The sequence below is a fragment of the Lupinus angustifolius genome, chromosome LG16, assembly GCF_001865875.1.
Source record: "Lupinus angustifolius cultivar Tanjil chromosome LG16, LupAngTanjil_v1.0, whole genome shotgun sequence".
Taxonomy (NCBI): domain Eukaryota; kingdom Viridiplantae; phylum Streptophyta; class Magnoliopsida; order Fabales; family Fabaceae; genus Lupinus; species Lupinus angustifolius.
In genome coordinates, this window is record NC_032024.1 from 8,912,608 (window position 1) to 8,925,410 (window position 12,803).

Below are 12,803 nucleotides of genomic sequence, written 5' to 3' on the forward strand. Positions count from 1 at the left end.
GACCAGATATTGCCCATGCAGTTGGAGTTGTGAGTCGGTTTTTGTCTAATCCCGACAAAGAGCATTGTAATGCAGTAAAGTGGATATTGAGATATCTGAGGGGAACTACCAAAAGATGTTTATGTTTTGGTAATGAAGATCTTACATTAGTAGGATACACAAATGCTAACATGGTTGGAGATGTAAATTCTAGAAAATCTACATGAGCTTATCTAACTATCTTTACAGGGGGAGTTGTATATTGGCAATTGTTAGATATTTATGGAACGGCAAGTGCACTGTATCGTACAAATAATAAAATTCAGTAAAGTATCGGGATATCGTCCTCAAGGAGTAGAGTGGATTTACACTAATTCCTACAAGAATTAGTTGAGCAATATTTACAATGATGTTTTTATAAAATTTGTGTTTAGTTGTGAAAAATCGTAAATTGAATAAAAAACAAATAAAAATAAATTGGGATCGAAATGCGTCGTTCTTTCCCAATGACATCCATATATTCAATTCCAAGTGAATTATGAAGTTACTAATTCAGATGCACACGTCATTCAAATCATTCACATCAATCCATTGAGTGTGAAATCCTTAGATAATTGCTCAAATGTCAATTCCTCGAACATTTAACCAATTAACTAGCATTACGTTCTATGTAAAAGCAATTCATGCATCATTCTCCATTCCTAGAGTAATGATGTATGAAGGAAGATGATTCAGATTCGGTATCAAATTAAACTTGAACCCAAGAACAATAAATTAGTAGCAAATTAAATTCATGCATTAATAACAAGATGAACTTCCCAAAATCAAATAACAATTACAATGGAATCGAATCCAGGAGTACAAATGTTAGAAGATTAAATTTCAAATCCTCAGCAAGAACTAATCACTCCTTCTCACTATTACAACACTTGAATCATGAAATTATACAAGGAAATATGTGAAGTAGAATCTTTTCCACGATTTCTATCATAATCTCCTCTTTTTCTCTATTTTCGTGTTCCAATGCCTTTCAGAAATGTTTCGATAACTTCTCTTTTTGTCCAGAACTACCTATATCAGGCACTAACTGCTACTCTCACACTCAAGCTAGAGATTCTCGCTTGAGCGAGAGAAGATGACCATTCCACGCCTGAACACCTCACCTTGGCAAGGTGCCCTCGCTTGGGCGAGGCTCCCCCTCGCTTGGGTGAGGCTCCCTTGTTTGGGCAAGGCTCCCTCGTTTGGGCGAGGGAGAAATAGTGAACATCAACTTTTTGGTCTTGAAATAGCACCTGGGCGACAGTCCCTCGCTTGGGCGAGGGTTATCAATGTTTTCTGATGATTTTCCTCTGAGTTATGGCTTGAGCGACCATTCCTTCGCTTATACGAGGCTTGTGCTATTCAAAAACTTATTCTTCTCTTTTTTCTCCTTTATTCATCATCTCTTAACCTGCAAATAACAATACATAATTAAATTCCTAAACAATACAAGATTACTAGATTATCGGGAATTGTATGCAATTACATCAGAAATCCACACAAAGTGCCCCAAAATCATATAAATTTCATTAACATTTTGGCACTTAACAGCAATCCAAGTTACAAAGATGTGTTGCATTATCAACAACTGAAGCAGAATATATTGTAGCATCTGAAGCTGACAAGGAGATAAAATATATGAAAAACATCTTGCATGAGTTGGGTCATGTCCAAGATAGATATGTTTTGCATTGTGACAACCAAAGTGCAATCCACCTAGCTAAGAATCCTACATTTCATTCTCGGACAAAGCATATTGATTATCGTTATCATTGGATACGAAATACTTTATTGGACGGTGAGTTGCTGCTAGAGAAAATTTATACAAATGACAACTGGTCCAACATGATGACCAAGACAGTTTCACTCAAGAAGTTAACAGACTGTTCCAGAGGTGCAGGACTAGTGCTACCCATCAATTAATTCAGGAAGAAGGAGATTTGTTGGGAATCCTTCCTAATTGACGTGGAAGCAAGACCAATGAATCTTGGTAGATGAACCATTGAATAATTCAATGATGATTATTCCAAGGTCTTGGAATTATTCCTTGAGTCTTGAGAATTATAAAGTCTAACTTAGAAAGTTTGAGGAACACTTTTCAAGGTGTCTTGAAAAGTAAGACAACAATTAATCCTCTACTATATTTTTATGATGGAGCCTCCCTCCCCTTCACTATATATAGGGGACTTGTGAGGAAGAGATACAATAAGCAAATGAGAAAAAACAACATATAAAAAAGTGAGAGAATTTATATGCATATAGTGTGATATTTGTATTTCTAGTGAAAATATCCTATTACATTATTGAGAATGAGGTATATGAAAATCAAAGATTTAGAGCATTACACCTGGCACTATGGATTTGGATTTGGGCATCATGTCCACCTGGGTCCCAATAGTGCAGCCATGTGTCAAAGAGGTGAAAGAGCAAGGAATGGAAATTGAATGAGAGCACATGGGCGCAGCATAATTTTTGGGCTTATAAATAGCACCTTAACATTTCATGTTCTAACACATCCAAATCTTTATACCCTACTTTTCCTTTCTCTCTTTGTTATCTCTTTTGTTGGCTTCTACTCTGAAAATCTTATCCAATCTTTGGTAGTTAAGATATACTCATAAACTACCTAGTAGTTTTGTTCGTTAAGGTTGACAAAGAAAACTAGCTCTTTCTTTTTTCCTTGGAATTAAGTACTATTATTACACACTACAATCACATATGGAGAATAACAAAAGGAAAGTTGGAGGATGCTCTTCTTCTTCATCACCGACCAATTTTGATCATCTTTTTGGTCCTAAGGATTCTTCCTATACTTCATCATCCTCCACCAGTCTCTTTAGCTCCATTTTCCCTCATCCATCCACTGTATGCATGACCTTCTCCATCTTCTATTGCTTTAAATGACTTAATTTTGATTTTGTTTTTGCTTATTGATGGTTTACTAAATTATGTCTATAGTAAGCAATAGTATATCTATATTTATGTGTTAGTGGTTTCAGAAGTATCTGCAATGATATGTGCTATTCATAAATGTAGTGGCAAGAGCAATTTAAAATGTTGTTATTATATATCTTAAAGTCATTTACCAATGAAATGCTTGGTTTAGTATCCTAAGACCTCGGTGAGCAATTTGTTGGGAGCGATATTTGTTGGAATAAACAATTTTACTTTGTTTAGTGCCCTAAAACCTCATCAGGTGAATAGTTTGTTGGGAAGTGTTATTTGTTAGGATGAATAAATTCACAGTAAAAATAATTAGTTCGTACTATAGAATAACATAGTATGTTTGGTTATACCAAAAATATATAAAAAATAAAAATAAGTAAAAATGGCACTATATTTTATCAAATCAAAGATTTCTTGTTTTCTCACAAGACAGTTAATACCCTACATATATTTTTTTCGTTTTTCTTTCTTTGGTCATATTAATAAGCAACCATTACAATCCATAAGACACCGTTTATCCTTGTCCCTAGTGAGTTAGTAATGGCAACAAGTACAATAGTTGTTCTCTGACTTACCCTAAGGGTCTTTTCGGGAATATGATAGCTTCTACCAAAAGAAACTTCACAGCTTTAAAGACAGAGAGTATTTGCTTGAGTAAGTGTAGGACCTTTACGTGATAGCAATTAACTCCATTGTGGTCATTCGTCAAATTCTTCATACAATTAAGATATATACCCTTTCTATCTATAACTGTCTTTTCGCCTCTGGATATTTATTCTCCACAAAAAGAGTACACACAAATAGATAGTAGTTTGAGCAAGCAAGCACCTTGTTTCAGATATGAATTTCTAAAATCCTTTTCTTCTAGCAGGAGAACATATGCTTTCCCGCAGAGTGTGACACAACAAATGTTAATTGTTATGATTGATTGAAAAAATATATTTAAATTAAAATATAATAATTAAATGTTTTATAACCAATCACTACAAATAATACATGAAGTAACATATTTTTTGGGACAAAACATGTTTTATCTTCTAACATTTGTATAGGCATGTAGCATACACCAAATGTTTGTGAACATAATATTATTATTTTAAATTGTACTTCACAACCACAATTGCAGTCACAATAATATCGCTTTGGAGTATACACAACAATATCGTGACCACAATTACTGTCCCAATTTCCAACAATTTTCCACAATTATAGTAAACATAACGTAGCATCAAACACAATCACATTTTAAAACATTACCTATTTGGTATACTAAACCATGTTATTCTTTTGATATTTTATAGGTTGGAGGGAGAGATTCAAGAAAACAAGACACTAGAGACAGAAATTATGGAGCACCTGGTTCGTCACATATATCACTTTCTTTCAGTAGTAGTAACATGATAAACATGTCCTCTTCAACTTACTTCACCTCAAATTTTGTCAACATGTAGGGAACATATGTTTTTTTAATGTCTGAGCTGATATAGTATTAATGCTTTTCGGATTCGTTTCAGGCAATTATGGTAAAGATGAAAACAGCAATGGCATCTATAACAAGAATAGTAGTACCAACTATCAGAATGAAACAGTGGAGCCCAGTTACTACAGTTCATCAATCTATTATGGTGGTCAAGAAAATTATTCTCCAAGAACTAGGACCACTGAATCCCACCATCCTCATGTTGTGAGTGTCTTAATTCTCATTTCATATCATATCAATTAAAAATTTAAAGATTTATTATTATTATTATTATTTTTGTTTCATTATGATTGGTCACGATAGATTTGTATTGGGTGTGACTATTGACAATACTAATTGCGTATTTATTTAAATTTTCAACAAAAATGTACTTTATATGGATTCCTTAAACCAGAGGTTAATAACGCATGTGTTTGGCAATTGGAGTAATTATCTACAAATTATGATCTCTCTAATCATTTACACTTATCACTTAAAAAACTTTAACTAACTCCTGATTTTTCAGCTTTTGGTTACCTTTTCAATATTTAATTAACTTTTCTGTTAATTTGGTGGAAAATCGGCCAAAGAATACAAATATTCTTATCCTTGGAGAATATAAAATAATTTTAAAAAGTTGAAGAATATTTTAAAAAGTTATATTTTTTATAATTAAAGTTTTATAAGTTGGGTCTTGAAGGTTCACCAGAATCAGGGCAAGCCTCAAGAGTGAGGAATATTAATATTTACTAATTTTTTATTTGTATTTTTTAAACCTTAAAATAATTGATAAGATGAATTGTTTTATTTAGTGTTGTTTATCTTCAAAAAATATGGCTGAATAAGTATATCAACGTATAATGATAATTTTAAAATGTAGACACTAAACTGAAGTATCTTCCTATCTTAATTAATGTATGCTGACAATAATAAATAATATAGAAGTATCATGGAAATTTTTATTACCCCATTAGATTTATAATTTAGTTTACATTTATACTTACTTATCAATCATGAATGAAATAGGGCAGTAGCCATACACGCAATTATGCAGGAGCAAATACTTAATAGTTCTTAATTTATATATGTCATAAAAGAAATAACGTTTGGGTTGATCTTGCAGTTCAAGAAAGATAAGGATGGTGATAATCCCGATGGTAATGACTCAAACAGTGCTTCAAGAGGGAACTGGTGGCAAGGTAGGACAATTTTAATTTGGACCAGTACCTAAAGCAATTTAGAAAAGTAAAAAATTACTATAGTTTCACATTGTTATTAATTGAAATATAATTTACTCACTTTATTAATGGTTTCTGCAGGTTCCCTTTATTATTAACACATCTCTGCCTATATGAACTCATCATTCTGCAGACCAGGTATTTAACCTTGACTTGCCTGCATATTCAAGAGCTTGAAAATGAATGATTAACATTCAAATTCTCATTTACAGGCATATAAAACTATAATGTTTGGCTTATTCTGATTACTCATTAACTCAGCTTTTAATCATGGACTTTGTTGACAACATTGCAGGATGATGATCAACCATGTTAACTTAGCATGTGTTAGCAATAATCTGCTATTATAGTTAACTCTACAGAAATAAGACAGTAGTGCATACTACAACTCTAGTACTACTATCTTGGCAACATATTTTAGGTTCTTTTTGTCCACATAGGCAGCTTGGTGTTTTAAATTATACTCTACGACCACAATTCTGTTTGAAATATTGTGTTTTGGGGAGTATCCGCAATGGCATCAGTAATGCAATTGTATGTATTTTCCCGCAATTTTCTTCAACTATGGTAAAGGCAATATAAGAGCAATCGCAATTTAAAATGATGAGTCAGCTCATCGTCGACCCTCATCCAACCAAGTCACAATTATATTTTTACACAAGGTTTCATGTGGGTAACTCACCTTTAGACTATAGTGTTGCTTCATAAGCACGTGATCTTGCTGCATATATGTATGTAATTCAAGGTTTCTGGGTGTATCCCTTGTAATATATAGCTTAGCGTGTGACTTATAATATATCATGTCCTTGCCTTACTCTCTTGTGAGTGTTCCCATGCGAACCTATTGATGTTTTGTGAATGGATTGAGTCATTCTGTGGGTATGATAGTTAACGCTTATTTTTTATATAGGAAAATAAATTTATGGATAGAAGTACGAAGGGTTACTTATAAGTTCACCTACCAATAACAAGGGAACCATAACAAGAAATATAATGCCTATTCAATCTGCCAAGATCATAAGTAGCATACGATCAATAAGATCTTATTTTAGTACTACCAAGAGTATTCTTTCACCTTTTGGGTAAAGAACTAATTTATTCTGGGGTGTGTGGCTACCCCTCCCAATAAGTATCGTTTATAGGAATCGAGTCATTTATCTTTTGATGTTACACCACTAGACTAACACCTTGTAGGTATAATATACCACTTTTTCTAGAGAAGCTCATCATGCACCAATTTAGTGACTTAAAGGATAGATTATGAAACGTGAAAGGCAGGTTTGAAACGAAGGTTTGTAAAATAGGAGAGGCCTTATTCGTAAAACTATTTTCTTGATCAAATTTAACCTGAAATGGTCCAATAATAGTATCAAAGGAAGACCACAATAGTTTTTTAGTTGTTTCACGTTTGGGACCTCCTGCAACTTAATTAGTAAACCAAAACTTGAGTGATGTACCTAAAAAATACTGAGCTTTCAATAAAAGTTACTTGCGATAGAACCCAGCATCAAATCCTTTTTTCATGGGAGTTTAAACTTCAAGATACATGTTTTACACTCCATAACAATTATGGCCAAGATAATATGTTTTTTAAACAATACACAAACTGCTGTTAAACAAGGTTACTAATATGTTAAAAAGTTTAATTTGTATATACTGATAGTATAAAATATAGATTTATACATTAGAGCATGCATTTTTTTTCCTCAATGTTAAAAATACATGCACAACATCGTAAGTATTTGTTTTCTGATACTTGTGTTAGAATTTCCAATCCCATCATATGCATGCTTATTCAAATTGACTTGACATTATGTTGTGTCTTTAACTTCACCAAAATTCATGGTATTCTACTCTTTCCAAATACTTGGTCAATTCAATCCCAGATTCTGCATTCACATTCAAATTGACTTGAGATGTTATTGAGTCTTCAACATCATTGGAAACTTAAGAATCTTAAATTTAATCAAAATCCGTGGTGTCTTCAACTCTAATCCATAGTCTCTCTCCAACTCCGGTTTGTTGAGTAGATGGATTTAGAGAAATTCACTCCTTTAAATTCACCCAGAGTAAAGGAGGTGATAATTATGAATCATAAAAAATGTGATATATCTTGAGTTACCAAGATTGGCACAACGCCTTGTTTCATCAATATTGGGTTACCCAAAAGTTACGTTACAAATAGGAATGGTAAAATATAAATGATAGATAATATGTTAGTAGTGTAAAAAAAATTATAGTGTTAATGCATATATTATTTTATCTTGGGCTAGAGGGAAAGGTAGTTTCAATTAATTGACGAATAGCATTTAAATGCCAACTTGATTTCCAGCAAATTTAAATACAATAACATACATACACCAACTACTTCAGATTTCAGTAAGAAACTGTAATAACTATAATTTTGAATTCTCAGCTACCAATACATATTCATAAATGAAACTACATATGAAAAAAATAGCTATAAATGTTTACATGGGTATTGTGTGCCTCATGTACCATGGAAAATTACTGTTATAATGAATAACCTTGCACATCATTTTGTCTTGTTCTTTGAGGTACATGAATCCTTCTGATGTTCAGGTTGTAATGTTTTTTTGCTACCTGGGTTTGGACAGTTATTGACCTCAGTTGAATTGCTACATATCTTTGTTTTTGTCTCGGCTCCAAGATAATTTGATAAAACTCTTCTGACCCCAAAGCCGCGACGATGAGGTTTGATTCCATTGTTATTGTTGTGGAGGAAAGGAGTTTTCTCCCCTCTTGCAGGACTGATAAGTGGCTTAGATGAAAAGCTAGGTGTGTCTATTGCTGCTGCTGCTTTGTGTGGAGTGCCTGAGACAGACACCGAGAATCGACGTGAAGAAACCGTTTGTGGTGAAGCCAGTGGACACCTATCTGAATGTTTGGTCAGGTCATCCACATATAGCAAATCATCAATGCGAGCTACAACGTTAAAGGCTATGCTCTCCAAAACTCTTGAATAGCTCTCTAGAATGGATTTGCCAACATCCTGAAATGTTTGCACGAAATGTGTCAATATCAAGGCTGAGAAATTGCTGCATAACATAAACCTGATGTAATAGGTAAATAGACATTTTAGTTGGAATCCCTTATCTGAAATCCAATTTGGACCTCGACTAATCTAAAGTCGAGTTGCCAAGACAAGACTCATTTAAGAGTAATGGTAAAGCTCTCCCGAAATCGCAAGACCTTACTTGGAGGCAACTGAGCTTGTTGCTCAGACTAATGTGTTCGTCACATGGTTAATAAACTATTAACACATTATTAATAAATAGTTAACTATTAACTATAACATTAACTAGCAATCAAATTTACGATTCGCCTGGTACATCCAGTATGAATGCATAATATTTACCCAAGACATTTTCTGTGAAAGCTGAGATAAAAACATTGTAATTAGCAAGGGAAGTGAGTGATTATGTAGATAGGTAAAAAAGAAATCGTTCAAACCTTGTTGCACTGAATCTTGCTGGTATCCAAGGCAGTTTGAGTTAAGCCTGGGAATCGCTGCTTCAAAGAAAGTAGAATGTTTTCAGCTCTTTCAGCTAGCTGTTCTCTCTTATCTCCATCAGCCATAAAGTCCTTGACTATCTCCCAGGATGACTTTGTAGTAGAACGGTTGGGAGTTTGTGGGGGTCTGGAGTGAGCTTTTCTACGCCATACATGAATTGCAGCTTCCACACGATTCGCGATCTCTAGTGCGACATGTTCAGAGGAGAGGTCTAGGCAATCAAGCAGGCACTCCGGGGAGAATTGATCCGATGTTATGTAACGATAAATAAAATCCCCCAGGCAAGCTCTTCCGTTCTATAAAGAAACAGCATATTGGAATTACTCTTTATGAAAACTCCATATTACAATTGAGAACAAAGTCATTACAGTGAGAAACACGCATTAGTATACTTGCATTGATTTTAGATAAATGAAGTATGTCATTTAATAGTTCAATCCCACACACTTGCCTGGTCATTTATCTTATCAGTTCAGCCATTGACACCACAAATTTGTAAATCATTTTTACACTGGTTAACAATATACTATTATCTAGTTAATAACATGTCTTATGTGTTTAACGGGTAGTAATTGGTTACCATATAATGATAATCATTTACTAGATTTGTTAATCACAAAACACATAGTTAACCAATATTTGTACATTGTTAAATAAGTGTGAAAATGGTGTACAAAAGTGATGTGCAAGCTTCATTTTCAATCATATAATCATATATGGCCATTAGAAAACAAAAGAAGAATTCTATATAGAAAAGTATGGGCTAGTGCAAGAGGCTCCCACTTACTGGGGTCTGTACAGGGTAGTAGATGTACACAATCTTACCTCGTAAGCGGAGAGACTGTTTCCAGGAAAGAAAAACTCTTTATATGATGACAAGAAAAAGTCTATGTTAGAATTTACACCTTAGGAAGGGCTTCTGCTAAATATGACTCAGGAACTTCCATTTCAGCCAAAGCAATGCCATTGATAGACATGGCTGCCTTTAGTATTTGGTGTGCACATTCTCGAGAGTTATTCAACTGCTTTCTCGAGTTCTCACTGAGACCTGCAGGGGGAACACGAGGCACAGGGAGCCACCACTTCTCTTCTTGCCGCTGGATCGTTCTACGAAAAGAGGCTGAACCATCTGCGTCCGGGGCAACAATTCCTTGGTCAACATACCAAAACTCTGTAGTGGTAAAACTACCTAATATTTCCTGTGATAAAGGAAAATGTACATTAAATGAGAACATGCTCAATCATTCAATGATGTGGCTGCCAATTAAAGAACAAGATTCAAATTCTGAATACTCACGAGAAGCATGTTGTCGAGTTTACGAAGAGCTGGTATGTTGATAAAGATATCTGTCCTAGGCCTGCATGACATTACCTGCATAATGCACCAAATTAGAAATGTGATAATTACACTGTTTTGTAAAATCAGAGTTGAACTTTGGGGTTAGGACTAAATCCAATTTTACCTCGACCTTGCTTCCGTCTGGGCATGTTTGCCAAGAAGGTATTAATTCAACAATGTGATCACTAACACTAACAAACCATTCCATCTCTCTCTGCCACATTGCTTTCTTTTCACAAGGGAGAGGTTCTAGTCTCCACAATTGCCCAAATACAGTGGCTACATGTGACATAAAATTCAAATTCAGTCAATTATAGACTATACTATTTAAAGCTATACCAAAAAGTCAAAAATAGTTGCTAACTTAAATTCAAATTGAAGCTTGCCAATGTAAACAAATTGAATAGTTTCTGAATTACAACATGAACCTATCTCATTGGCTCCATAATTGACTAAGTACAGTGGGTACATAGTGCATCAAATTCAAATTGAATAAACTATACAATTTTAAAATTTGAATTTAACCAAAAACAGTGTGTGCAAGAATGAAAAATATACCACAAAGATTAGTAATAGCATTTGAGATGGCCAAAGCAGTGCAAACCCCTTTTCCAGAACCTGACATATCTTCACCAAGCAACAATTTTGCAAACCTTTCCTTCATCATATCAATTTCTGCTTCAAATGAAAAGTAATGCTGTAATTAGCAATGATTAAACTACTTAGAAAACAACCAAATGGATATTAATAATGACTTAACCATATTTAAAGGATGTTTAACTCCAACCAATTTAACTGGAAAAAAAATTTAGTTCAGACACAGTCTCAATTTCTTAATTGTTGCCCCTATCCCTTGTCTACTTCCCAAACAGCACTTTCAAAATATTACCAATACTATAATCAACTTCTGCAATTTAACTTAATTACACTCGAAATCAATACTGTTTCAAGAAAGTGTAATAACAAGTGAATCTCACAATAGTAATCCTAACTTTTAAAATATTGTGGAGTGCAATTAAGCTAAATTATAGGATGAGAATTGAGCTTTCCCTAATGTATATTGACAACAACAAAAAATCAAATAAATTTCAAATATAAACTAACAAGAAATTCCAAATAAAAAACAAACAAAAACTAACCAGAAATTTTTGAACTGATAGTACTAAATTTTGCATCTTCCACCAAGTGGGTCTTATGTTGATTTTCTTTTTCATCAGATTTCAAACACTTGGAGACTGCAGCCTTTAGAATAGGCCAGCCAAGAGAAGGAGGAGAAGAAGAAGAAGACCCTATAGCTTTTGCTACTTCAGTGGAACCTGAGGAGCTTGATCCACTGAAACTGGTATCTCTAGACTCTGCATTGGAATCAGTTAAGCACTCACTCTTAGCTCCATTACCATAACTTGACCTCACCCCATCTTTTTCCTTTTGAAAATTTTCACTCTTCTTAGATAAAGCATCCATTTTTCACAACTTTTCCACAACAAAATTAAGAAAAGATGAGTTTTTTAGAGTCAAAAAGCAAATGGGTTACTCACCACTCACTCAAATAAGAGTCAAAAGGTCCCAAAAACATAGCTTTAAACATAAAAATGAAACAACTTTCGTTGAAAATTTGAAGTGGGGTTTAAGGATATATGAAGGGACCGCAGCTAAGGTTGTTAACAAGACAGAATCTCATGGAAAAGACGATGAAATGATGAAGACTGTTGTGGCTTTTTTCGGAAAAGGATTGTAATGCTGCAAAAAAATACTGACACACACGCAAACACTTGTTTTTGAATTCTCTCTCATACAAATTTGATTTCAAGTTTGAAGCGGAAAAAATAGGGTAAGTGCAAGTTACTACGTGCTATACTAAGTTTCTAACGTCTCTATTGCTTTCGCTCTCAGAGGACCGGGTACGTTTGAAATATCAATATAAAATTTTGAAACTAGTGTGGCAGAAAGCATAGGGAAGGAGCTACAAGACACAAGCTATCATAATTACTATTTTGGCCTTTAGTTATATTTACATTTACAACATCCTTTGGTTATCCTGAATTTCATGAGGGGAAATTCATAAATCACATGTTATTGAATCAATGCATCTCTATTTCCCTAGTCAGAGGAAATTTAAGGTAAAGATTAACGAGAGTATATAACGAGTATTTATACACCGAAAACATAATAATTTGTATATTTTTGAAGAAAAAAAATTTATGCACAGAGAGAATATTATCCACCTAGTGATTCAAATTGCTAATCACATTACTTGATGCGGTCGTA

General features: G+C 33.9%; 2 protein-coding genes across 3 annotated transcripts; one reads left to right on the forward strand and one right to left on the reverse strand.

Moving 5' to 3' along the window:
• On the forward strand, window positions 2,547–6,481 carry LOC109329116. The gene is made up of 6 exons (XM_019562786.1): window positions 2,547–2,883; window positions 4,266–4,323; window positions 4,479–4,648; window positions 5,547–5,622; window positions 5,743–5,799; window positions 5,957–6,481. Exons 1-5 carry the CDS (start codon window positions 2,737–2,739, stop codon window positions 5,757–5,759), a joined length of 468 nt encoding a protein of 155 aa, XP_019418331.1. The 5' UTR covers window positions 2,547–2,736; the 3' UTR covers window positions 5,760–5,799; window positions 5,957–6,481.
• LOC109328881 (rop guanine nucleotide exchange factor 5-like) lies at window positions 7,968–12,443 on the reverse strand. Of its 2 annotated transcripts, XM_019562511.1 has the most exons (8): window positions 11,675–12,443; window positions 11,094–11,210; window positions 10,660–10,814; window positions 10,494–10,568; window positions 10,102–10,395; window positions 9,136–9,492; window positions 8,319–8,674; window positions 7,968–8,258 (listed from the first exon to the last, which is right to left on the reverse strand). In XM_019562511.1, exons 1-8 carry the CDS (start codon window positions 11,997–11,999, stop codon window positions 8,198–8,200), a joined length of 1,740 nt encoding a protein of 579 aa, XP_019418056.1. In that variant the 5' UTR covers window positions 12,000–12,443; the 3' UTR covers window positions 7,968–8,197. The 2 variants fall into 2 exon arrangements, with proteins under 2 accessions (XP_019418056.1, XP_019418055.1); XM_019562510.1 differs by having other exon boundaries at window positions 7,968–8,674.